The 27425-nt window shown below is 36.8% G+C and overlaps 1 protein-coding gene across 7 annotated transcripts in view; it reads left to right on the plus strand.

Moving 5' to 3' along the window:
* Nucleotides 1-27425, plus strand: part of LRRC7 (leucine rich repeat containing 7) — a 183742-nt gene that overhangs the window by 96652 nt on the left and 59665 nt on the right. For 5 of the 7 annotated variants that reach the window (XM_055725249.1, XM_055725243.1, XM_055725244.1 and 2 more), the window contains exons 7-10: nt 13772-13835; nt 17934-18008; nt 20781-20925; nt 22899-22971. In XM_055725249.1, the coding sequence (XP_055581224.1) occupies nt 13772-13835; nt 17934-18008; nt 20781-20925; nt 22899-22971 (357 nt within the window). Of the gene's footprint in view, nt 1-5722; nt 6473-13771; nt 13836-17933; nt 18009-20780; nt 20926-22898; nt 22972-27425 lie in introns of those variants that run through there. The other 2 variants (XM_027804034.2, XM_055725248.1) reach the window with 2 other exon arrangements.

Raw genomic sequence — 27425 nt, forward strand, 5'->3', positions numbered from 1 at the left:
ATCTAGGAAGATATTCAGACATTGAAAAGGTCATAATCAGTTAACTTTCTTCAGATGTAAAATTAGCTGAATAAAAGTGATTATAATTTCCATTAAGCAGACAATGGAGTCGTAACAAGCATTCTTGTGACTTAAGAACGTTAGTCCCACTGACTTCAATAACATTTGTATTCCTAACATCCTTACCACTCCCAAAATACCCGGTTTTAGGAAGTAGATTTGCAGAAATCGCAGGTTGTCTTAATTGTGTTAAAGTCAGTGGAACAGTTTATATCAGCTGAGAATCTGTCCAGAGGCATCCAAATATAGGTTTAAAAGCTTAGTTTTAGACTGCTATTTTTTGAAATGCTGTTCCACTTTCTTCCAAGTTTATAATAAAGATGTAAACTGTTTCCCACACTTTGACATTACAAACATCATCATTCATGATGGCCTGTTTCCTTCAAATAGTAACTCTGGCTGAATTTAATAAATCATATTGCAGAAGGCTTACTACTTTGGCACTACATTATTAAAACATTGCCAATATTTTAATAAGCAGCCACTACTATTATCTTCCCTTTAGGCTTTTTAAATTAAATTTATTTGCTGCTCAGAGAAGATGCAGGAAAATGTATTATGCTTTTTTTATTGTAAGAATGCTTTTCCAACATACACAGTGGCTCAAACTTGTTTGTAAAATTTCCTTAATTATTTTTGTCTACAGGCAGTAGTAGCATTTTTTTGCCATATCTCCAGTGAGGGACACTCTGGAAGAAGATACAGCTAGAACTCTTTGTACTGCAGGGAACATACACCAGTACTGCTTTTGCCATCTAGGATAATCCTGATATTACTTCATCTGTAATTAGTGGTTCTTATCTGCTGGTGGTGTTCATGCTATATAATTTTAATGTGTCAAATGGTCAAAAGGAAGACATAGCACGAATTAGAGCCTTGTCTGTAGGCCTGTTTCATACACCACTTTTTTTAAAAAAATTATTTATCACTCATTTGCTTCTTTAAAAACTCCATTTAACAGTTGCAAAAGTGATTATTTTTTTTCAAAAGAGTTTATATCTGATTAGTAGGGCTAAATTTCAGATAAAGACTTCATAGTACAAAGAGGTAGGAGGGGAGAGCATTTACAACCATGGAGAATAACCCTAGCCCACCCAACACTTGTTTTGTTCTTAATTATACCAGAACCCTGAGCTCCTCCCAGAAAAACTGGGAGCTACACACACACACAGAGTTCACTCTGACTATTATTAATGAGATGTAATTTGGTTATGCTTAGGCTTTGTGCTCTGCTTTCTCAGGTATGGTTGTTTTATGGTGTGCAAGGAAATTGCTCATTGTACTCAGAACACCTTAAGTCAGTATCCTTTTAATTTTACTTGATTTAAAAAAAAAATCTCCAGAGTAAAAACCTGCATACAATTCAAACTGCAAGAGGGATTAAATAGAGAGAAGATGACTGCTGGAATGCATTGAGAGCGCGATGGGTTTTTTACCCACCATGAGGATCAGAGGCCTTTTCTTTTTCCCAGCTGGAATAGGAGACTACTAGAAGCACGTTTCCCAGCTGCAATACTGATGCAGTGTTGACTTGCAGGTAACACACACCTCCTCTGAGGGTCTGTATGCACCCTGCTGTATGTCACTCTCCTGTGTTATCTTTGAGTAATGGCACAGCCCGATGCCCTGGAACAGCGTGTTTCTGTCATTAAATAGGTTGCTGGATTATGGAGGGATGGTTCTGAGCTAAACACATGCAGCATGACATTTTTAGTTTTTGCCATCCTTAGCCATATCAAAGCATAGAAAATGTACCTGCAGATGCTGTGGGCTGTGAACTTCAGCAGTGGCCATTTGTCCCTCCACAAAAGAGGGAAGGGATATCTGGTGACCTGTGTTCTCGCAGTGCATCAAAGGTTCCTAAAGGCCAGCAAGCAAACAGTGCTTAACCTCTGATAGCTCTGTGGTGGGCAAAAGGTTACCTTGTGCTACCGTTTCCCTCAAGCCTTGAAAACTTCACTGTACTGCAAGGCATTTTATTTATGTAATCAGCAAAATAAAAATAATCATGCAAAACTTAATGACACTCAGCTGCTTATATTCTTAATGTGATTGGCGATTACTTTTGAAAAACTGCAGAATACATATGTCTGAATAAAAGACAATGGTCATTAATTCTTTGTCACAATTACATTCTCCTGTAGCTGGTCAGTGAGTTCTTTTATGAACTCTTTGTATTTCATATTGAAATACATTTTGTAGAATATATTCACCAGTTATATCCAGTATTTATGCCTTGTAGCCATCTGATTAGTGTTTCTGGCTTTTCTATGCTTCTCCCCTTTCAGTGTCTTCAGTGGACTGATTCTGGTAAGGCTCACAAGCTCTGCTGCAGCTTGCTTGCTATCGTTGGATTGTAAAACAGATCTTGCCCATCTTTGCCATACTTCCTAACGTAATATCATCTCTATGCCTACCGTAGGACTTCTCTAATAACTGGGTAAGAAGATCACATTATGGCCCTGCAGTTGCTTTGGTTTTTTTCATTTTAAAGCTGTGTCTCTTAGAAGTCTTACACTGGCCTCCTCTTTAGCAGCTGTTCCCCAGCGCACAGTGTGCATCACATGGGGTTAACTTGCTTTGATGTGCTCTGTACCCAGCTGGCAAACACATTATTGATAGTCTAGGAAAACACCTATCTTGGGGAGCCTGTCAGCAGAGATCTTCCAGATCTTGTAAACTATACTTGTGCAGTTAAAATTACTGGAGATCACCTATGAAGAAATCAACCATACTTCTGAGGGGGCATAACTATAACTATATACAGATATTTCATGTGGCGACAACAAGGGTTGTCCTTCTGCTTTTTCATTTTCTGAGGTGCCCATGCCATCTGTGACTACTTCCACACGTCTTCCGCAATAATTGTAGAGAGTTATTGAGTGATGATATTTTTCATCTCAAATTCATCCTTGTCTTTTTCTAGTCCATCCCCATTTTATTTCTCTGGCTTTCCCTTTAGAAATAATCCTGGGTTTGATAGGTGTTCACGCTGTCTTTAGACTATATTTTAGTAGAAATGGAATCAAAAGGATTACTAAGAAAGAAGCCTATGTTAAGTGTAAATTTATTTTACTCTTTTTTTTTGGGGGGGGGGTTTAGCTGATACAGTTAACTTTTAGTCATCAGATATTCATTAACACCGTTTGAACTTGGTTCATCCCTGTTAATTATTCAGCATCTTAACCTAGGTCATCTTCCTGCTCTCTTGCAATGAAAACATGGGAAAACAGGGCCAAAACTGTATTTTCAGTCTTGCAGGTTAAAACCAGATCTCTCTTCAATTTATGTTCATTCATTCTATGCAAAACCAGTTCATAAGTGTAAAAAGCCTGTGTTGAACTCTTCAGATATTAGAATAATATATTGTATATCCTGGTGAAACATAGGTTATTTTTAGTCAACTTACAGTAGTGGGAAGCTTAGAGCCTGCTTCTCCTTAGCCTTCAAGGTGGTGGAGACCCACATCCCAAGTACTAGTAATTTTATATTAATTTAATAGCATGTTCAAGTTGATCAGTACTGCAGTGTTTACAGATCAGTTGTGTACTTTGCCCTCTATTATTACACTGTAAACAAAATGTAAGTTGTCAGATATATTATTTAGGAAATAATCTTTTAAGCAAAAACAGTGAGGTGACCTTTGTGGCAGTGAATGATACTACAGTCAATCTTTCTCAGTTTTAGTGGTTTTGAATTTAGATAAGCAGAGTGCGTCCTGGGTTCAGAATTGTTAGCCGGGTGTATTTGTCCCAGGATATGGAACAATTTATATTGGTCATTATGTCACCTGTGTTAGTGATATGTTGTGTTTCTTTGTCCAAAGGCATACATCTTATAGCAAAATCATTAATCTCATCAGAGCCACATACAGATTACTAGATGTGAATTTGGCTCCAAGGTTTAGTGACTGTTAGAGTGTATTCACCCTGTGAGTCGAATGTGCCGAAGCTCTTTCTTCCCCTAAGCCAGGGGTCCTCAAACTACGGCCCACGGGCTGGATATGGCCCCCCCAGGGGGACCCCCCCCCAGGCCCCCGGTATTTACAGACACACACACCCCTGCCGGGGGCTGGGGGGGGGGAAACCAAGCAGCCACAGATGACCTCCTGCCACTTCATCTGTGTGCTGGCCCCCTGGTTAAAAAGTTTGAGGACCCCTGCCCTAAGGAATATTAATTCTGAAATTCACTGACAGAATAGGTGTATGTTTACTGCTACTTGTATTTTTAATGTTTTTAACTAGCTATACTTTGAAATTTTGCAAACGTGAATTTTTCATGTTCAAGTTGTCCACTGAAATTGGCATTTTGAGATGGATACAAGGTTATTTTCTGGAAAAGGGATAGCAGTTTAGTTGAGGCCATTTAATCCTGCAAGTGGGTACATATTTTCTTGTATTTTCCAGATAGCATTGCTCCTGAGATAAACAACATGAAATAGAAAATACCAAATGTTTACTGGTAATTTTCAGTTTTCTGTATCAAAGGATCCTTCAAGTAGTGATTCATAAGTCAAATAGGACTTTTCAGGGTCATGCTGTGAATGTATACATTAGGGTTTTTGTAGCTCCAGCATTCAGGAATACAGTCTTAAAATATACTGTATAGAAGTACCACATGTATCCGTTAGTGGTAGTCACACCACTGACATGACCCCAGCCTGTTTTCCTGCTGTTATAAAGCAGTAGGTGTAGCTGCTTACTCTGCAAGTAAGCCCTGTTCAAGCAGGCTATTCTGACAGAGCAGCTGCTGCTCCAGAATGCAGCAGCGTGATCCCAGCATGTGGTGATCAAGAACCCACAAACGGGGATCCACCAAGAATAACTAATTATGTGCCATGGGGCATATTGTAAGCAAATTTGTTTGCCAGGTAAGGCAGACTTTCATGTAATTTAGTCCAGAAAGTGGAAATATACATTAGCCTTGTTTTTAACATGCAGAGCCAGTTACCAGGAAGAAGGTAGAGGAATGCAGAAAGCAGATGCAGAAGAGAAAGAGGAAAAAAAGGAGTTTTTTTTTTAAAAAAAGATAATAAATTTATTCATATTGATATTGCCGGGAGCTTTGCACTAGCTAATGAGATTTTCTCTGCATTCTGTTTATTTATGTAATCAGTTAAGCAGAAGTGGATTTGAACTGAAATTTAGAATTCCCTTCCCCAACGATTTGAGAGCTGTGTTGGGAAAGAAATTTGTGTGTGAATGAAGGTCAAAACTGTGAAGATTTCACCTTTCTCTACAATCAGTTGAGCAAACCTTTCCAATTGTAGAGTGATTCATGACTGGGTCCTGAACTATGGGATTAATTTTAGAGATCTGATCCGTTTCCACCATAAACAAAACTGATGGGAATTTAGGATCCCGGGTGGAAGGTGATATTTTAACTCAGTAGTGTATTTTTAAAATCCTTACATTTTGCACGCATTTTTTCCTGAAATCAGTTGTCGGTGTGTTTCTATTATGACTGAATCATGGAACAGCTTGATCTCCAGTTTCTGTATAATGGGACTCTTGTCTTTGTGGTGCTTTGTATTTTAGGCCCTTGCTACAGAATTAGGTAAAGTCTCGCAAGTCTTCAGTGCCATAGATGCATTGGTTGTGTTTAGACGCCTGCATCAGCAGTTCCATCTTTTGGGCATTGAAATTCATTTTTCTCATCTTAGCATTTGAAGATGGAGAGTGCTCTTGCCCATCGCCTGAGAGTGTACAGTGGCTCGAACAGCAGAGGATGTGGAGTCAGCAGATTTTCGGGCACCAGAAATGGCAGCATCAGGAGCATCAGCACGAGTAGACTTTGTTGAGGTAGTTCTCCCAAACTGTGTTCTGAAACCAAACAATTCTGGGATACAAAGGCTGATGGAGGCTGCCTCTTAGTCCAGAATATTTAATCCGGATGAATATGTTGGATGGATTTCCCATCACACTTAACCCAAGTAACACTGTGTACAGCTGGGCATTTTGTCCAGCAGTATTCCTGATAGCCATGCAGCTGAGGCAGCAGTATGCCTTGTGGTTGTCTGCTCCCAGCTTCTCTTTCTGTTAATAATGTCCGTATGCAAGTAACAAAGCAGCACGCTGCCATGACTGACTGAGAGCTTCTGGACTTATTTAGTCTTCAGAGACTTAATTGCTTTAGGCATCATGCCATGGTCTCTGCTATATTCTCTGATTTGTGGATTGATACTGCAGATGGTAAAATCCTTAAGTTCTTCAATATAAGTAAAAGTTGAAGTGGATATTGTGTTTGATAATTAAAGATTAAATAGACGTTAGTATACGTATTATGTATGTTATTTTAGATATTTTCTCTGTTACATATTTCAGTCCATGTATAACAATATTTTGTATCCTCAAAATCAGTTTTTAAGCATTCTCTGTTATTTTGAAGCCTGGATAACATATAGATTCTGTACTTTATGATAGATTAATTTATACTTTGGGTCCTTTGCTTTACACCATACAAGTTTTGTATTCTAGAACTTATATACATTATCTTGAGATTCACTGAAAACTGAGTTTTCTTTGTAGTCTGTTAAGTGATGCACAAGTAAATAGCTGCTTGTGAATGTACCATGTAATTCTTCAGCCCTGGTTAAGGTTTAACTACTCTGCAACAGGTAAACTATTAATGTTCTTAATTTTACAATGTAACTTCCAAACTGATTCATTAATGAATTTAAAGTTACATTGCAAGGTTTAAAATCCTAAACCTGGAAGAGACTCTTGAATGTGACATTTTAACAACTTTGAAATAACGATTACTGTGTACAACAGAAGTGTGAGAAAATATTATTTGAAGTGAATACAGCAGAAAATCCAGTAATGGCAACATACTTGCTTTTTAATTTGCTTTTTATTTCTTCAGAAAATAATGGTATCCATTTATCATAAATGAAAATATAATTCTAGATATTGTTGCACAAGGAAATAGAGTATGTAACCTTTATAACTTTCTCAGTCCTGTCTTTGTAAAGTATGACATACAAGAAGCATGGATTAATTGTGTAGCAACATTGTATTGCCTTTTTCACTGTATTTATCATTGTGTAAATCTAGTTGTGCTCTGACCCAATTGCTTTTCACTCATGAGTTTTTACCTGTAAGAGATACTTTTGTTCTTTATGAATGCAGTTCTTCATATGTGGGAATAATTCAGGTGTGATTAGAAGTTTGTGTTTGAAGGTTTGGATAAGCCTTCATGTAACCACCATCTCCTATCTGTCAGAAAAGCTGACCGGGATTTTGATGAGAATACCATGATTTAATGAAAATAATGTATGGCAGTTGACTCATTTGTTTTGTCAGAAACTGTAAATGTAAGACATTTTTTTCCTGGTTATTTGAAGTGTTTGCAATGTGTGGATAAGTTAATCTTCTAAATAAGGCAGCAAAAGGAAACATACAAGGACATGAGAAAGTTATATTAGGCAATATATGTGATTACCATGAATTGTTATTAATACCACTGAACTGCATAACGTGAGTTCTAATTTATGGAGTGTGAATGTTTTTAAACTGTTGTGAGCAATGGTAATTTTTCACCAAGTATTCAGTAATCTCTCTAAGCTACTCTCTATGCTGGTTTTGATGCCTTTGTAGTTTTTTGAGAACCATGTTCCATTATTGTGTTTTAAAATAATTTTTAAAAAGAGTGACCTTATTCTGAACCTACCATGAGGTCCACTTCCATAGCCAAGAATCAGATCATCTGCATATAACTCCTGCAGTTACTTATAAATGGTAGAATAGATCCAAATCCAATATGGATAAAGATTTATGTGAAATTTTTGGCTGCAAGTTTTATTAGCACATTAATTATATTACATTACATCATTTAAGCAATGAATATTTAACTGAGCATTACTCATAATCACACCTTTCCTGTTCCACCTTTATAAAATGACCGTGCATAAAAAATATAATGAATCTTTTCATAAGAAAAATATAAGTAATTACATGAAAGAGATAAAAATATCACAAGCTAATGAAAAATCTCATATAATAGTCCTTTGGGTACATTTGGCAGTGTGCTTTATCTTTTGATGTAGTACCAGCTAACTAAAATTAATCTGCCCCCATATAAATGTTACGGTTTCTGAAACTATGTATCTGACTGTAGAAATTACAGAAAGTAATGTTTAAAAGTTGCCTTTTATAATGAATATACAGTAGTAGAACCAGAACCAAACCTTTTAAAGTGTGGTGTTCAAAGGTTGAATACAGTATGAAATACACAAGTTTTTACCAATGGATTGTAACTTAATTACCATTCATTTAATCTCTGAAGAGTTTCACATTTTTAATTCTGTATAGGTATAAACAATAATTATATATGTAAATAACAAAGGAATACTGCTCTTGAGTTTTCAGTTCCAGTTAGTGGGTATTTTCAGGCTTGTGGCTGGAGTTTTTTGAGCACTTTAACATTGGGCATGAGGGATCACAGTCAGTAGAAGCTTTTACTGACTTTGATGCAGAATGATAAAGTCACAGGTAATACTGCCTGGGACAGAAAACTGTAGAAACTGTTAAAAATGTGTGTCATGCTTCCTGCTTTTTTTGATTGTGAGAGCATTCTACTATGTAATGCTTGTGTGTATAGAGTAAATATTATAACTGAAAAACTTGTAACATCTGCAGGTGTAAAGAACTGTAAACTTGCAATGCTCACATACTGAAATGTGTCTCCTGTAGTATAAAACCTTTTTGCGGTACTAAGGAGTGAAACCTGCCCTCAGGATTTATTAAGGAATTTTGGTAATATTTAAATGCTTTTCACGACTTCCAGACTGAAAGTGTGTGCACTACCTGACTGCTTAACAGGTGGCTAGTCCTCAAAGGTGTCCTGTTGATTTGTTTTAAGCAAAAATAATTTGATTTCCAAAACGGCAACTGGTAAATTGGGTATAAGTAAGTGTAATAAGTTTTAGAAAACTCTTGAGTCCAGTCTTGCAAACGCTGGCAGGGAGCGCACACATTAGTGTAAAGAATTCTCCTAAAGTTAATGAGATTCTGTATGGTAACGAGAATCTCCATAGTCATCAAGTTTGCAATTACTAATGTAATTGCTTATTCCATTGAGTTCAATTAATTAAAAATTGTGTATATGATATTTACAACTTGTATCTAAATGTCAGAAGCCTAAAGTAGATTAATAACAAATCAATTAAGACAATGGTGAAAGTTTTAGGAGTAAGTTAGACAAAACATAAACATTTTTTAGGGATGTGTATATTATTTAAAGAGAAAGGGAGAGTAAAAGAGCTGACTTGAGTGTGTTGCAGCATTGTTTATTAAACTGAGCTTTTGTGTGGATGTGTAAAAGTTCAGTCAGCTTTTGCAAGACATTGCAGAGCAAAGTACAGTGCAGTTAGAGCACCAGAGGGGTTAAAAACATTTTCCCCTATTTTTTTAATGGAGATTATAATATAACATGGAATCATTTTGGGGAGAGCATGAAACATTCACTTGTCCAGGTGACTTCATTGTCTTTCTTCAGCCTCCCCATCTGTTGTGCTGATGGAATGCTTATTGCTTCTTGAATGGCTCCCAACCTTCCAGATACTCTTGCAGACTAAGGAGCTACCATTAAATGATAAAATATTTTCATTATTCCTTCTGGTTTTATTGCAAGAGTAATTCAAAGTAACGAATACTGTAAGAACAAAAATGTAGTAAGAAACAGGCTGGGAGCTGGGGAGCATGAATCAAGATTTGTATCACTAAAATGGGGATCTGTGTAGGGTATATAGGAAGTTTCTGATTAAGAATCTATGTGCTCAGTCTGTACTGATCATAGATATATTGATAAATATTGTTTTGGAACAGTGCCAGATTTCATACCTCCATGTTCTAGGCTTAAACTACAGCATCTGATTTTGTACCTTGTAGTCAAAAAATCTGTCATTACTTTTTCATTTAATTTTCATTTGGGTGCTAATCCCTTTGGAGGTGTGTGGTCAGCTACCATTGATGTTAGCAAACAAGGAAAAAGTCTGTTGCTTTCTTGCCTGAAAGTTGTTTGTGAATGTTGATCAAATAGTTTGGAAAATATATTGGAAAAGAGTGGGACAGGAAAAAAAAATAAACGATATACAGCAGTGGACTTGAGTGAGTATGAAATAGGTGAACTATCAGAAAGCATTAAAAAGCAAAATTATCATGAATTAATCTGTGCTGGGGTGACTGTCAGCATAGAAAGAAGAAATGATTCTGAAAGGAAACTGTTTCTAGCTATTTCCAAAGCACCAACTGATCAGCAGGAATAACATATTTGCTAGGTTTCAGAGACTCATTAGGAAACTGAGATTGTGCGAAACTGGACAAAAAAAGACCAGTAGTGAGCAAGTAGAAAGGTGAACACTTAGAAGAACATTTTGGAAGGCCATCAAGGTTAAAACAGCCATATGGTAACACAGAAGGCACAAAAGAAATCAATGGTATAGGAATATGCCCTGCAGTGGTATTACTGGTAGTTCCGCAGCACTGGTAACACCCGTTTCAAAGGACTTTAGGACTTGGCATTGCACTTCCCAAATTTGTTGAGTAAATGCATTGTGATTATTTCATTATCTAGCGTAAATTTTCTGTTTGAAAATACTGCAGTTTATGTTAGATGGAAGATAACAGCCTAGATATGAAAGACAGCAGGTTCTAGCAAAAGGAATTATTCATTTGGTTCAGTGGTGAACTATTTGTGAGAGGCAGCTCCTATACAGAACTTTGATTTTTGTACAGAAGCACATCTGATGCCTGATCTTAATTTCTGACTGTAAGATTCATTCCTTGAAGTTAGGCTGAAAGTGAAGTAATACAGTAGGTCAAAGTGTTTAATTAAAGAAATCAAATGAAGTATATAACTTCTTAAACTTGAAAGTGGAATATTTGTTTATCTGGGTTTTTTTATTTTACTAACGTGTAGCAAAAAATACTTCACTTTGCTACTGAAGTATGGCATTTGTACTTCTGTGATTTTTTTTTTCCTATTTTAGAAAACTAAAAGTAAATTTTGCTTGTAATAAATATGAGGCAGCGTTCTCTATCTGGCCCCATCACAACCTCATTTTTCCATAATTTAAGTGTTTAAACAGGTCTATGGTTTTTAGCCATAGCATCTTTGATAATCTGTTTCACTTCATATACAAATTGCAGAGATAAAATGGCTGATATTTTAGATCACATCAATTAAGACTCTGCTAATTTTTTGATTAGGATCAGCTCTGATTACCTTAGAAGTCCTCTGAACTGGCTGTTGCAGTTAATGCTAAGTTACTTAATTATTTTTATCCTCTTTTTTCACTACAACCACCACAATCAAGTATGGTGTTTAGAGCATGTCAGGTCTACCAGGGCTTAAAGAGGAATTCTGCAGCAGAGGTAATGTCCTGTTCCAATTTCATTCATGGAAATAAAGGCACTTTCTAATTTATTAAATTTGAACTTGATCCAGAACAGAGTGGCCATGTTGCCTTTGGGAAGGGGTCCTGTCTCAGGCTGTCTCCCGGCTGTGCCCAGGAACTGCTTGGGGTGGAGCTGAGCTGTAGGAGCCAAACTGGGGGCGGGGACCGTGGCAGGGTTCGATGGGATGGCGGAGGGCCAGCCGCCCAGGTCACTGCCCGCCATGTGGCACCACTCGCACAGCAATAGCACTTAGGTCCCTGGAAGATTTACCATCTAAACCACCTTGTTTAGTGCAGAATTTTCATTAAAAGGACTGGAAGAATATAGTCATCATAATTCAATTTTTTTCATAATGAATGAAATCTTTACAGGATATTTATAAAGCCATTTGGTGTAAATTTAATAACCTTGTAAAATATAAAATAAGGGTATTGAGTGCACTATTTGAACTCATTTGCTAACTTTAAAATTTTAACATTATAAAAAGTCAAGATTGATATATTTGAATGAGGAAATTCTTCTTATTCTCCAATGTCATAGTAATTTTAATGCCACTTCCTAATCTTGAAATCATGTAATTATGAAATTCTGACAGTTTGGGAAGATCTGCAGTAGTGAATAGTAAAACACATGTATCATGTAGTAAATTAGTTTTAGAAAAATCTTATTTTATTCCAGTATGAGCAAAGTTGTCCGCTACACAACTGCAGAGCATCCATTCAAGTTAAGAAAATCACAGTCCTGCCGTCCTGCTAGTGTGCTTAGCACTTCAGCTCATGTTCACAAGCTGATCAGCAATTTTCCTCTCATTTTCAAAAGATCTTTGCTGCTTTGGGATTACTTATTTGAGCCAGTGTTTCTGCTGTCATAAGTTCTAAGTATAGTTTTTAATACTGTGCATTTTTAAAAAGCTTGCCTATATTCAAAGCTGATAGATTTTAAATGCTTTTTACAGTCAGTCCACATACACTGTGATTTGTGCCTTTGCCAGTTTAAACTATACTTAAGATAACCAGTTTTCCTCACAGCACAAATTCAGAGATAAACCTGTGAGATTTATCCCATTGACTTCTGTAAGTGAAGAATTTAATCACATGGGTTTCAGCAACTTCTCACTTTTCCTCTTATTTCACTGTTTCAGTCACCTGAGCCTGAACAGTAGAAGTGCCTTTTTTGCTGTTACGTAGTGATCAGTCACAGACATAAATCCAGGTTATTCCTCATTTAAAGCCCTTTACTGCGTAAAGCATGGTTGATATTAACTTTTGGTTCACTTTCTTATGATGTGTTCTTATTTGACTCTTTCTTTTATAATGCCGTGAAAAAGGATAAGCTGCTTGAGTTGATTTTGCTGCCATTTGCGCACAGGCTTTTGCAGCAGAGTCTATGTGAAGCCTTTCTTGCCCTTGGAGGAGCTGCTGCCCAAAAAGGAGCAGCTTTCCTGGCACCAGCAGAGTTGCTCCCATCCCCACACGGTGTCGTGGATCACACCATCTCCCTGCCAGGCTGCTGTGCCATGAACTGCACAGAGAGGAGTACTTGCCTAGATATGCCTTGCAGCAGATAAAAGGCTTGAATCTCAGCTTGTTCATTTAGTTAAAGATCTCTATTATGTTGTTTATCTGTTTTATGTTACAATGATAGAATTACCATAAGCTACTGGCAGACAGCAAGTGTCATAAAATACCACTGCTTGTCAGTGTGACAACTTGTTTGCTTATTCCTGAAATGGAAGGCACGTTTCAGGTCACCCACACTACAAGCCAAAGAGGAGGGAGCCCCAGCAGCTCAGTGCATTCTGTTAAACCAGCACAGGTACTCAAAACAAGCCTCATCTAAACTTTACCTCGTTTAGCGTGCTGATCCTGGTCACAAAAGTGCATTTTCATCGTGACTGTAGTTAGGTACAGTTTTGGGGAAGCAACAGCCATACTTTTGCTGTGAAGAGCCAAAATACTTTCTAGTGGTTTATAAAGAAGTTGATAACAAATGTATGAATCTGTATCAAAAATGCCACAGTTTATATTACTTTCAATTGCTTATAACATGGGTCATTGTCCTTGAGCAACTATGCGAAAGTGTACCAAGATGTTATGTTTATTTTTATATGAAAATAATTGTTGCGAGGTTTTTTAGTTCAGGAACTTTAGCTAATGTCTGAAGGATGAAGTATGTTTTTCCCGTTTGCATCAGCATCAAATAGATGTAATTCTTTTTACAGTAACAGTATCATTGGAACTTTATCTAAACAAAATTTGAGTGACATTTTGCAGGTAAAAATTTCATCTTAGAAATTTCCTAATCTGTTACAGGTCAATGCACAAACTGACTCAGCTGGAGAGACTTGATCTGGGCAATAATGAATTCTCTGAGCTGGTAAGAAATGCATCATTTTTTAATAGAAAGCCTGTGTGGTTTGGATCCTCTGTGCATGGGGCATTAAACTTCTCCTTAAAAGGCATTATTGTGTTGTGGCCACATGCTGTGGTCACTTTTCCATGTAGAATGGAAGATCTATCATAGTTCATGAGGTGAATGCTGATAATAGTATATACCTCATCTGCATTAGGCTTCGGCAGTTCAGATCAAGGCTGCAGATGATTGTCACTCTGAGCTGGCTGCTGTTGCTGGAATACTTCAATTTGGGATGAATTGATGATCTCAGTGTAAATACTTGTGTCAATTATGTATTCATTTCTTAATACCTATCATTATATCTTGCAAATATTAGAAATCACTTTTAGCAGAAGTAAGTTTTGGACTCCAAAAGCGGTTTTTGTCCCTAACTGACCTCTAAGATGAGAATTAGGTTTCCTGACATTTAATAGCTTTCAGGAATTTTTTTCTAGTATCAGTATAGAATATAATCAAGTTGCTCTTCCCTTTAGGTATGGTTCTACTACTTCTATAGGAATTGGCACTTCTCAGAAACCGTATGAGGGTGCTTAAACAGTGTTTTAAGGTGTGCCTATTTTTAAGGAGAGCTCACTGACTTCATCCTGCAGGAACTGTTAGTATGTTAAGAGAAACAAAAGACAGAAAAATTGCTGCCTCATCCTTTTTGAGACCTATCACTGCTAGGGCCATTCGGGAGGGCCTGTGCTTTTGTAGGACAACTAATTAATACTGTAGCACTTGCTATTGCACTGATGGTGAAATAAATGTCTGTGTGCACCTTCTTTACCAACAGCCTGTCTAGTGACTGTTATGCCCTGTGAGTTTCACCACCTTTCCTCTAGAGTCATAGAACAATCTGTAAAAATAGTGCTGCTGAATCAGGGCTTACAATTTTATGAGGTGATGTTTCCTATAGCTTTACTTAAAATCAAGTTAATTTCACTTTAAACAAATTTTGAAATGTCATCTAGTAGTAGAAGGCTGTAGTGAAGAGTCTGCATCTGGCTTATAGGCAGCGCACTAACTTCTGCCATTACGGTTTAAACCTGTTTACGTTCACTAATTTATACTGCTATGTAGGAAAAAATAGATGGTTTTAACTCATTTTTAATTAAAGCTAGAAATATTTTGCACAGCTAAATAGAATAAAAATTTTCAGAAATGGTATTTAGAATTTTGATTACAGAAATACATATATGCTTCCTGAATTCAGTATTTCTTTTTTGGAGGTGAGTTGGTTTTGTAGTCTTTATTATAAATGACTGCAACATCATTCTGTGTTTTTGCATTGTAGCGTACTGTCCCCTAAGAATGGTAAATGAGGAGTTCAGTGGCCCCATACTGCTATTAGGGCCAGACTCCCTGAGCTGACTCATTTTTCAGGAAGTTGATCAAAAAACGTATGAACTCTAGAATCAAATGCCAGAGGCAAAATGGGCCAAGAGGCTAGGGAGCAGCATGGATCTGCAGAAACGTCATAGGAATAGTGGTACTGGTTTAAATCAAGGTCACTTGGAAAAAAGGATTGATAGGTCCTGTTCCTATGGATTCTGAAAATCTGATCTGAGTTTCAATAAAAACTTTCTTCTTATTGGAGAAAAATACTACCTAGAACTGTGGTGGTGTGGAAAAGCTTGATTTCTTTGAGAGTCCATCCCTGGACTATTGAAGTCCCTCCCTTTGCACCGGAAGACTGCGTGCTCTTCGTACAGACAAACTGGAGCAATAGGCATGGGGCTAAGAACAAAGGTAGTTGCAAAAAGGAAGTTATTCTGTTGATTCATTTTCTGGAAACAAGATTACAGAAATCACAAGATAGGTAAGTGTTCCTGAAATAGAAATCGTTGCTTCCTAAATAGCAGCCATATTCAAGTGACTTAATGTAATCAAGGAAGGGAATAGACAATTTGTATCACGGGTCTCTGGGAAAACTGGAGCATTAAATCACAAGGTGTGGGTCAAGGATTTGAAATCTCCTGATCTTTGCAGTGTCAAAAATTGGCACTGGACAAATGATAAACAGCAATTGTACCTCTGCCTGCAAGATGGGGTAAGGCTGGTTGTCGTTCTTCCCAGAGTTTCAGGAATCTGCCGTCAGCAGGAGGGCTTCAAAAGGCATTTTGAAGGAAAATAGTTAAAGGTAGGGAGAGAAGGAAAGAAGGTAAAATGTAATACACTTTTACCAAAGATTAATGTCAGTCTTCAATTCAGACTTGATACTAAGAAGGATTTCTTTACTGAGGTGGTGGTCAGATCCTGGAACAGGCTTCCTAAGGGGTGGTCCGTGCCCCAAGACTGTCAGTGTCTAACAGGCATTTGGACAGTGCCCTTAATAACATCCTTTAAGTTTTGGTCAGCCCTGAACTGGTCAGGCAGTGGGGCTGGATGGTCACTGTAGGTCCCTTCCAACTGAAATATTCTGTTCTGTTCTATTCTGTTCTAATCTAATTGTGGCAATCTACATGGAAGGTGAAAATATTCCCAAAAATGCATCAGCAGAAGCATTTCTAACAGAGACAAATAAGTTTTTAATACCACTTTTCAAAACATTAGTGAGATCTTCTCTGGATTATGTTATACCGTAATGCTATGGCGTAATCCATGGTGTACCGTAATAATGGTGTACCATAATCCATGCTCAAGAAATTTCAAATCAAACTGTGATATGTACAACATAGGAGTATACTGTTGCCTTTGAGAAGGGTGCCTGTCTAATGAGAGGAATTTAAAAGAAAATTAAAGTTGACAGGGGAAATGATGATTGTCTGTAATAATGGTAGTCAGCGAACACTCTGGAGGAATAAAGAAACATTAATCAGTACAGGAACAAATAGTATAAAATGGCCATTAATCAGTTTAGCCTGGGAATTAGAAGTGTTTTTAACTACTGAAGGACAAAAAAAATTCAATAGAATTAGCCAAGGCAAAATAAATTATCTTTAAAATACTGACTACTAATTTTTTAATAGAAACACACTATGCGACAATGTGGAAAGCTGAGGGGTTGAGCTCTCAAGATGAGCAGGTTCTTTCTTATCTGATGATGCATTGAGAGCTTCCCTCATAATGTGCCATGTGACCTGTGCAACCAGAAAATCATATTTCTTACAGGAATTACAGCATTCCGGAGAAATTAGACCACAGGAGATAAGAGGTCTCTCTTGAAGTCCTGTGATGCTAGAGAGATAACACTTGTTTCTAGCTGTGTTGAAATAATTCCAGTGAAATAGTAGTACATGCTTTTAAAATGCTAAAATCTGATTTAGTCAGAACCAAGTGAAATACTTATTATCAGGTTCTGGCAGACTTTGAAAAAAATCTCTATAACTTTACAGAGCTAAGGCAAATTGGAAGTCTTGTTTTACCTGCGAAAATTAAGTGTTTCATGAAGAAGAACAATATTGCTTAGGCTGAAACATGGAAATATTTGTGACTTGATCATTCTTGATTTTCACGGCTGTAATGAATGAGAAATTATTTCAGGAATTGCCTTTTTCTGTTTCTCTCACTAATATCCTGTAGTGTTGAAAAGAATAGAACATCTTAGATTAAAGTTTAATATTGTAATTTTAAGGCTTTATCATTGCATACTGCTGTTTTAACTACTGAATATGAGAGTTGCAGTATATCCAGGAAAGTGTACAGCAATGTGACTCTGTTAAGCTATTGGAAGACTATAAATCATGCAAAAGGCAGAGTTTCACATGTGCTGCAAGATGAGATTTGGTCTTTTTCAGTGCATTGTTTCTGAAGCTCCACAACTCACTTTTTATTTGCCTTTTTCATAAATTGCATACTGCCGATGGACTGTTTAGAACAAGAACTTCTAAGTTCTTTGCATTCATTTCTTTTCCAAAGAGTTCTTAAATTTTACAAGTTTTGAAAAAGAGCAACAGTGGCTCAATTAAATGAAATGAGCATACTGTTCAAGTCATTAACTATCTGAAAGTCTGACGGGGATTATAAAAAAAAAAAGGAAGGTGAAGAGGGAATCTTTTCTTTAAGAAAATATGTCTTTATATTTTAAAAAGATATATTTACTTAACTGTCATTGTAATACTGTATTCTTTTTCTCAGCCTGAGGTTCTCGAACAAATACAGAATCTAAAGGAATTGTGGATGGACAATAATTCTTTGCAAATACTACCTGGGGTATGAACATTTATTTTAAGTCATTAAATTACTGTGTGATATGATGAACTATTTACCTTGCCATAAATGAATGCATGAACGTTTTCTTGAATAGGTACAGTTCATGTAATGTTTAATTATTATCAAGAAATAGAAGTCTCAGCATAGCCATTCATATGAAAACCTTTTAAATGTTATTTCATGATAGTGTGTTAACAGGGATGTGCCTGTTTTATTTAAGCCTTGCATAGTTCTCATTGTGAGGGGAAATAATTTCCTATTGTCTTCTCAGTCACCATGCATTAACTAGCAGTTTTATAAAAATGCACATGAGTTTTAAAAAGGAAGAGGGAATATTAAGTAATCTAAATAAACTTCAAAGTAACAGCTAGTATGTACAGATTGAACTATACTAAAAGCAATTCTGAGGCAGTGAAGATACACTTCTCTAGAAGGTGCTCCATTTAGAAATGGAACAAAAAATCTTTTACAATCAAAACATTAGGGTCATGGTTATATATTCATGCTGCTTCTGAGTTGTTGCTACCCCAAATTAGAACTTTGGTTTTCAATTTTTATTGCCATAAATTATTTGAGGTTGTTGCTCTAAAATACCTACAGTGATTATGACTGGAGAAAGGGAACCCTGTCATCAGCATTTTGTCACACAGGTAACACATTTTATGTTTCACATAATAATGCTCTTCATTGCTGCGGGGAAAATGTAGAACTAGATCTAGCACAAACATGTCTAGGTGTTGGAAGAAAAAGTACTTCCTCTTTCAGCTTTGAACATTTGTTAACTAAAATGCAATTTTTTGCGTTGAGCAGTGACTGGTTTATGTCATAATAAATTGATTACCTTCATTTTTTATTTTGTTCTTGCATCCTGCTTTGTCAAAATGATCATTTTCAGTCGCTGTCCAAATATCCACTCTTTGAGTGCTCTGTTAGTGAAAAGAAAAGCTGTTGTTGAAGCCACTTCTTGATACGGAAACCAGCTGGAGATCAAAACCAGAAATATTGCAGTGTTGTTGCTGCAGTGTAACTGAGTAAAAGAAATATCAGATACACAAGAGTGTGGGAAAACATTTTAACCATTATTCTGTTTCTTTTCTGTTCACGATGAAATTGGTTGATATATCCAGTGCTAAAATGTGTTCCAAACACCATCCTGCTGAGCTCTCATAACCCTGGAGGAGGGTACTTAGTTGAAGATGTTCAGTAGATCATGGTACTGAATCCCAAGGAGCATAATTATTTTCAGTAAATAATTCATGTTTCCTGAATCTGATCCTAGTGGATTCTAGATGATGTTTTATGAAAGCCTTCTCCAAAAGAAGGTTTTAAACTGTTAATACTAGCTTTATAATTTGACTTTTTAAAATGGAAAGAAAATACCAAATGGTAATCAATTTTAAGATTTAGAGATTTGCCATGTTTCCAATGTTGATAGTTCAGTTTTTTAATAAGTAGTCTGTGCTAGAAACAAAGATTGTATTCAGCTGTAATATGGGTAGAATGGCAAAGGTTGGGGTGAAAGGGAGATTTTCCCTTTATACAACAACTCTGATGTGATTAAAGATAGCATGAAACTGCATCCTTAGAAGCAGAGAGCAGATCTCAGCAAGGTAAGAGATGAAAAGTTATATTCATATTGGTTTGAAAGTACCTGTAGATGAAGCTGTCTGTAACTATTTTCCTTCTTCATGTGTACAGTAAATAACTACTAAAAGTATATATAATAACTAAAAAACCCACTCCCAAGAACTTGGACATTTACAGAGTCCATACGCTTCCCAAGTAATTTCCATGGCTTTCTCAACATCCATAAAGGGAGTTCCCTCATAGGCCACTAATATTTATTCATCTGGTTTGAAACAAAGTTTGATATTCCTCATTTAACATCTTTGTAACAATGAGGTAATTCCTCTGGATCACGAAGTATTTCTGTGGGTGCACAGCTGCGTGGTCGCGCTCAATGCCAGCACTGCGCTGCCCCGCCTGGCTCCTCCTGTGCAGCCCTCCAGCCTGCAGCACCCCTCTGCCTCTGCTTGGGTTACGCCAGACCCCGCAGTGACACCTCTTTGCTGTTCCACTTGTAGGCTTTACTTGTAAGAAAAATAACAGCATCTTTTTGGTTATTTTCTTGATGAAATTTCACATCTAGAATGATGTGACCATCTTGTTATAATGGATGAAGGAGCAGGTTGCTTCTCCAGGCTTCAAACTCTTACATGCTCCACAGATTTTTCAAAGAAATTAGGGAAGGATTCCTGTCATGTTGCTCATTGATGTTATAGCTGCAGTTAACTGTATTCACAGAAGCATACTGTTGGGGTTAATTGAACTATGAATATCTAAAGTCTAATTTTAGATTTTATAAAATTCAGAGAATGTTTGACGCAGAAAAGCTTTACCTGCACATCTAGCCTCAGTGATCTTAAGGACTGTCAAGTAGATGTGAATTGTGAGTAAATGTCCTTTGGACCTGTGTCCAAATGAAGAAACAATACAGCTGTATGACTGAGAACTCAAACTTTCAGCAGATTTAATGAATCTGGAACACATTAATTAGTTTAGCATGTCATTTAGTTTGGGAGTTCCTTTTGCAGCTAGCTGAACAAGAAGGCTGTTAGACCACCACTGGTACTGCTTCAGTGAGATGGCTCTTGTAAAAAGGATGCTGAGTTAACCAAATATAAGCCTGTATTACTGTTGTCATTAATTAAACTTAGAAACTGGCTTGCAGTGTATACCTGTTCAAGTAACACTTTGTAACGTGCTATTAAGTCTATAGGGAAGTTAAAACAGCTCGTGTACCTGGATGTGTCAAAAAACAGGATAGAAACTGTTGATTTGGACATATCAGGATGTGAAGGACTTGAAGATCTCCTGTTGTCATCAAACATGCTGCAGCAACTGCCAGACTCGATAGGTGAGAAAAGCTTGGGATTTCTTGTAATCTTTTACAGCTGAGAATTTCATTTATATCTTTCTTTTTTTTGTTGGCAATTATGAGACTTTATAATAACTGGGATAAGGACTGCCATTAAATTCCAAAGGAGTTTGAAACATCTGTGTCTGGACAGTCCATGAAGACCATTTTATAAAGTCTGGGAAAAAAATCCATGGTTAGAAGGTATTGATTATTCTGATTTGCTATTTTAAAGAAAATAAGCAAAGAAAGATATAATTGATCTGATCTAAATTTGTAAGTATAATGCTGATTATGTTAACAGTGTGAAACTCTTGAAGGAAATTGCTACTCTTAGTCACAGTGGTGCAATTCCATGTGAGAGCATTAAACAAAGAGATAGTTTGAACTATTAATTTTCTTTTTTTACAATATTGCATGCACTGAATTTCTGAATTATTTAGAATATATAGAAATTCTGGAAGCTAAGTGGCTGCAGGTATATCACTCTGTACATCTGGATATTTCATTTTGGTCTTGCTCCCTTTTGTTTTCTTTGGAAACACTTGAGATCTGTCTCAAATTGCTTCCAGCTGATGAGCCCACTGTATCATTATAGTCTTTTTCACTTTCCTAAGTACATTCCTTTGAACATGGAACTGTTAAATTCCCAAATTTTAAATCAACATAGTCAAGGTTCTGAAATGTATTGCTAATTAATAATACTGTGCTACATGAATGTTACTAGTTGTCTCATACAGCTGTTTTCCATTTTGGTCTTCTACATCTCACCATAAATTCTAGAGTCTTTGCTTTATGTGGTTTTCTGATATGTATGTGCAGATTGATTTTTAGAGGGCATTTTACCTCCTATACAAAAGGAACAAATATCTACATTTTGATTTATACATTCTTGCAGTTGGATATATTCAGTTCTCATTTCCAAATTCCTGTTGCTGAATGGTAATAGATTTAACAGAAGTAAAGCAAAAAGAGTCATTTTTGTACTGCAATTTAAGATGAGAGCTTGCTGAAATTCATTTTGGTGTTAAATTCTTCCTTTTAAAACAAAATCTTGTTGAAACCTAGAGGTTTCTTAGGAACATGTTGATTTTGAAAAAAGTTTTCAACCAAAATGCTTCTGCAATTGAAATGAGTAGTGTTTCTATTAGCCCTTTAATTATACTTTCCATTTGCTTCAGCTTTCATATTATGGCACATTCAGTAACATTTTCCTGTGATTAATTTTTATTATCCCAACATTAATTACGAATAATAATTTAAAAATGCTATTTCAGTTATCCAGAATTCTTTCAGGAAAAAACATATTTTGAAATATTAACAACTTCCAGAACATGGAAATCCATTTCAGACTCTGTTTCTAGCACTGTAATAGAATATTTTTCCAATTTTTCCACTTTTTTATTGTGTCCTGCTGTTATGCACTGGTAAAACAGAAGTTTCATTCCCTTCTTGGTAAATGTTACCCAGTTAATGCATCTGCTTACACTTAGAGATGTAATAATTCTTTTAAAAAGAATTAGCTGTATATACAAATGCATTCAGGATTGATTCTGGTTTTCAGTCTGATTCTAGTTTTCTGTCTATACCTGTTACGACGTGAGCACCTTTTTTTCAAAGCAACAGGAATCCAACTGAAACGTTAATAGATGTGTAGAAATACTACTCTTCCTACACAGATAGGATACTATTATTATTTTGGTTACATTTTTTTAAGACTCCAGGTGTATGCTTAATACTTCGCTTGCAGTTCAGCTTAACATTTAATCAGTGCTTCATTTTGATGAAACAGATTTTCAATGGGATAAGAATGTGTCTGTGTACTGTCCTATATACGGATGTTTTTTAAAATCTACATCAAAGTTATTTGGTGTTAGAAATCAGTGTGTGTTTAAGGGTGTGGGAGATTACTGAAAGTAAAAAAGATTAATGTGAAATATTTTTCTATTACTTCTTCCTTACCTGTTTTGTAGGACTGTTGAAAAGGCTTACAACTTTAAAAGTAGATGACAATCAGCTTACAATTCTGCCAAATGCAATTGGAAAGTGAGTATGTCTCATTTGATTTTCAACATTAAGTAAAATGTTTTTTCCCTTCTGCTTGCAGAATGTCTTTTTAAAAACTAAAAAAATAAGACAAAAATGTACTGAATTATAAAATAATTTCAAAATGTGTGCCTAACACCCAGCTTATAAATTTTACATTTGGAGCAACATAGTAACTTCTGTGGGCTTATACTGGCGTAAGTGATAAGAAGATGAAATGTATCACATTTTCCAAGAAAAAAAACAAAGATATATTTCTGTATGAATTACTTGCAATTTAGATGATTAGAGCAGCAAAAGCAGGAGAAATAGAAGTATTTGGGGGAATTTGTCTGTTCCCATAGCAACAGCCAGTACTTGATGCCGAAAAGAAAATGGCTGTAAATCTCGTATGTATGAAGATTTCTGAAAATACTGAAGTAGCATAAATGAAAAAGTCATGACGATTTCATAGGTGTATACATCAAAACGTGAAAGTATTGCATAAGTAATCTTATTATGAAAAGCACTGACGATGCCCTTTAGCGATCATTGTGTCAGATATTACATGATTACTGGTGCAGAATTCTCTCTTGTACTGCTGTGTGTCTTGAACTTACTGCTAAATGAAATCCACAATGTGTTGTAAAATTCAAGGTGGATGCAAGCATGGCTCCATGTATTGAAATAGGTGATTCTTCGTAGTATTTCACACTACAGATATCCCTTTCTGGCAGAACATATCTCTAACATTGATATTTTTGTAGACATTGATATTTTTGTTATAGACTCTTCCTCTACATATTTGACTTATGAAATGCTATATGAACTGATAATTGGCAAAAATTTCAGAGTACATGGTCCCTGGCTGCCTTCCACAGTTATAGCACTACTAGTGTTTTCATCATCCCCCTTGTGCCAGCAGTAGTATGCAGGCAGAAAAAACAGAGTTCAGCCTGAGTGATGGCTGTCTGGTGTGAGTGAACAGGTGGCTGTACCATTTGTACCAGTTCTGTGCTGGCAGCACGGAACATTGGGCAGGGGGCATATGTGAGCAGAGTTGCCCTTGGATTGCCCTCAGTGCAAAACCCGTTCTCTCTTCCACAGGTTGTAGCTCAACAAACTGTTTCATTAGAAGTAGAGCCAGGGCTGTCCTGCAGCTTCCAAAATTAAAGCCTAGAAGGCTTAATTTAGACTTGTCCAGAAATATGACAGTACAGTGAGGTCTCTAGAATGGAAATAATCTTTAAGCTGCACAGCCAGCGCTTTACTGCTCCTGCACCCTTTTTATAGTAATAATTTTGATAATAATTTAGTTCTTGGTATGCCATTCAGGAAAGCGAAAATAAATGCAGACTTGTGAACTATTACAACTGTAGCAACTGAAAGCTCAGGTTTGGCTTACCATGCTGTACTTCTTGCAGTGTCTTCAGATTTATGTGACGTTCACGGAGAATATTAGAAGTTGGTTATATGAATCACAAAAAGGCAAATCTTTGCTACACAAATCATTGTGTAGCAATAAATACTGATAGGCAGTGAAAGCTCGTAAAGCTCAAGGCCGTACTGGGCACTCAGCGAAAAGTTTGATATTCTGTCCAACATAATCTTTAACAATGAATTTCATTTTCATATTGAACTGCTCAAATTGAAGGGGAACCCCTCTTTTTTTTTTTTTTTTAGCCTGATATCTGGTCACTATTGTTTGTCTTGGAGCCTTAATTATATTTTTAAAGATGCATACTGCTGCTCTGAATGGTGTATATGCAGAGCAGTGGGCTAATCGCCTAATATTATCACCTTATTTTTGGATGATTGGTTGTGCTTTTTAAATAAAGTACTTTCTCTCATTTAACGAGGACAGTGTCTCCCATATCAAAATGAACTTCCTTTCTCTGACTCATCCGTTTGGATAGTTTCCTACTGGGTCTCTTTTCTCCTAAATGATAGTTGTGGTACCCACTGCAGAGTATATTATTGTCACACAAAGATTAGCAGTGTGGAGGAGGGAACTTTCCCTCCAGAGACCAATTTCATGATGAAACACAGAGCACTTCAGCACTGTCTGAGTTGATGCTGCTCATAGTGAACCACCACCAGTCTTGTTCAAAGGGCAAGCCTGTAAGTGGCATTTAGTTTGACCCTGCAAGATACTACATGCAGTAGACCCAGCTTAATAAAACATTCTACATAAAATCAGTGGATTCATGTTGATTAAGTACTTGACTAAACTAGACCCAAAGACTGGAGATTTGGTCTGTAGGGCCTGAGTGAATGGCCGTGCTTCCCCTTTGTGAGTAGGACAGTGTCACGAGGGAAGTGATGACCCATACATAGGTAATGATGTGGTAGGTCAAGAGCCAGTGTGTTACGTCAGATGAGTGTTTTGTGTATGTGTCTAGGCTGTACCATATCTGACAGTACCAGATGCTGCGGATGGAAGTGTTAACTTGTATTCATGGGTCTGCAAAATTCCTTTTGCCCGATGTTGGATAAATAGTGGGTGTAGCTAACTCTTAGGATTTAGGTTGCTTTGGCAGCAGTTCACTGGGTACCGTGGCTGTTGGGAGAAAAGGTCTCTGACTGAATGAAATGGGGCTGAGAGGGTTGAAACTACTCTCTAATTCATGGCAGTCTTCATTCTCCATGAATCTCTCTACTGATCTGTCTAAAAATATTCCTCTTCTACCTTAGGACATGTAGGGTGAACTGCCTCATTTCAGTAGGTGCCAAACTGAACAGCAGGTGCATATCTGATTTTTGTCTGTCTGTCTTTAAACCTATCAAGAATGATCTGAATTTAGCCCAAGACAGTAAGGTTAATGATATTTTAGCTAAATTGGCATAGTTGGAACTATAGCTGTTATTGTTAACTTCCTTTCATGCACAATCCATGGTGAAAGAAAAATCCCTTTCTGAAGTGCGTATTTTTTTAACCATGGTAGTTACACAGATGAAATACAGTTTTACACTGACTTTGTTGTTTTTGTTGTGGCTGTCTTCATTTGTCTGCTGCTGATGTCATCAGGAAGGAAAGAAGCTGAGAATGTCTGTGCCAGACAATAGCTTTCAAATAAAATTTTCTTGTCTGATAAAGTCATTCCTCACTGTCAGGGAAACTTCCACAGTTACAGTTCAGAGTGTCAGATTTTCTGATTGCCATTGGAAACATGGTAGTTCTCAATTAAGCTTATCTATTTTCAAGCTTTTCTGGTTGTGTTATCATCAGTAAAAGGCAGAATGTGTGAATCCTGAAATTTAACAAGGTTTCCATTTGGATTTCCCTCTGTCAAGCACACATTCCATATGAAGTAGGTACGACTGAATTTTTACTTCACTGAGAATCTTGAAATAAATTGTGGTGGTTACAAAGCTTGTGTTAAAGACAAGCTATGAGCAAAACTTTTGTTGGCAGAGCTTTTGTATGTATTCCATGGATCTCTCACTAATCACTGTGTGACTCTGGCTTTTCAGCCTACTGAAGTACAGCAGTTAGAGGAAAGTTCTGAGAGTTCAGTGTTAGGAATAGCTATTTCTGTTTTCATGTTGCATAAAATTTGAAGGCTGAAAGACCTTTTTTTGATGAAGAAACTGAAATAAAGGTAAATTAGAAATACAGTGAAGGTCCAGGCCTGCAGCTGTAAGCCATATAAGTACTAAGGAGCAAGGTTTGGAGCAGAGGTAAACTTTATCAGATCTACCAAAACATTTGGGTAAAAACCAGACACAGTCTTCTGGGCACCTAATCCCTTCATCAGTGGACAGGGAGATGACAAATGTTGGGGAAGAAATAATTGCTTGTCATTTAATCTTACTATTAATTAAAGCACTTGAGAGAAAAAGGTAGTATGTGGGGAGCAGAAAAGGGGCAGCAGAAGTAGGGAACAATGGCATTTTTGATGGCTCACAAAACTTGTATTACATGAGCTGAATGAGCGGTGCAGTACAGCATGCATTTTGAGAACCGTTACATCCAGCCTAATTTTTGAAGAGATTCAGTAGGTATTTCTCCTGAATATTTATATATGTGTGTATTTGCATATGCATAATATATATGTAAGATATATATTTTTTTCTTTCTCTCTCTATATAAAATGTATTACATATATATGTTCCTGTTTGTAAGTGTTATTTGCATTAGCAAAGGTCAAATTGTTGATTCTTAATCACCAAAGTAGGACTGATGTTTAAGTGTTGCCTGATACTACCTGCTGTCTTCAGGGAAAAGCAAACACTCAAAAGAGTCCTGAGGGCTGTGTGACTGGCAAGGACAGGCTCCTGAAGAAATGCCTCTGATGACCATTTCGTCCTGGAGCAGCAGTGGGTGGGGAGGTTCAAGTGCTGTGCATCGGGTCAGCTCTCTTGGCGTTTCCTTGGCTTGCTTTCTGTGTAGGTGCCAGCTGCCGTCAGAGGCGGTGGTGGCTTTTACACTGTGGGCCCTTTTCATTTAGGACTTGGTGCATTCCAACTCATTT

Source organism: Falco cherrug, chromosome 12 (genome assembly GCF_023634085.1).
Source record: "Falco cherrug isolate bFalChe1 chromosome 12, bFalChe1.pri, whole genome shotgun sequence".
Classification (NCBI taxonomy): Eukaryota; Metazoa; Chordata; class Aves; order Falconiformes; family Falconidae; genus Falco; species Falco cherrug.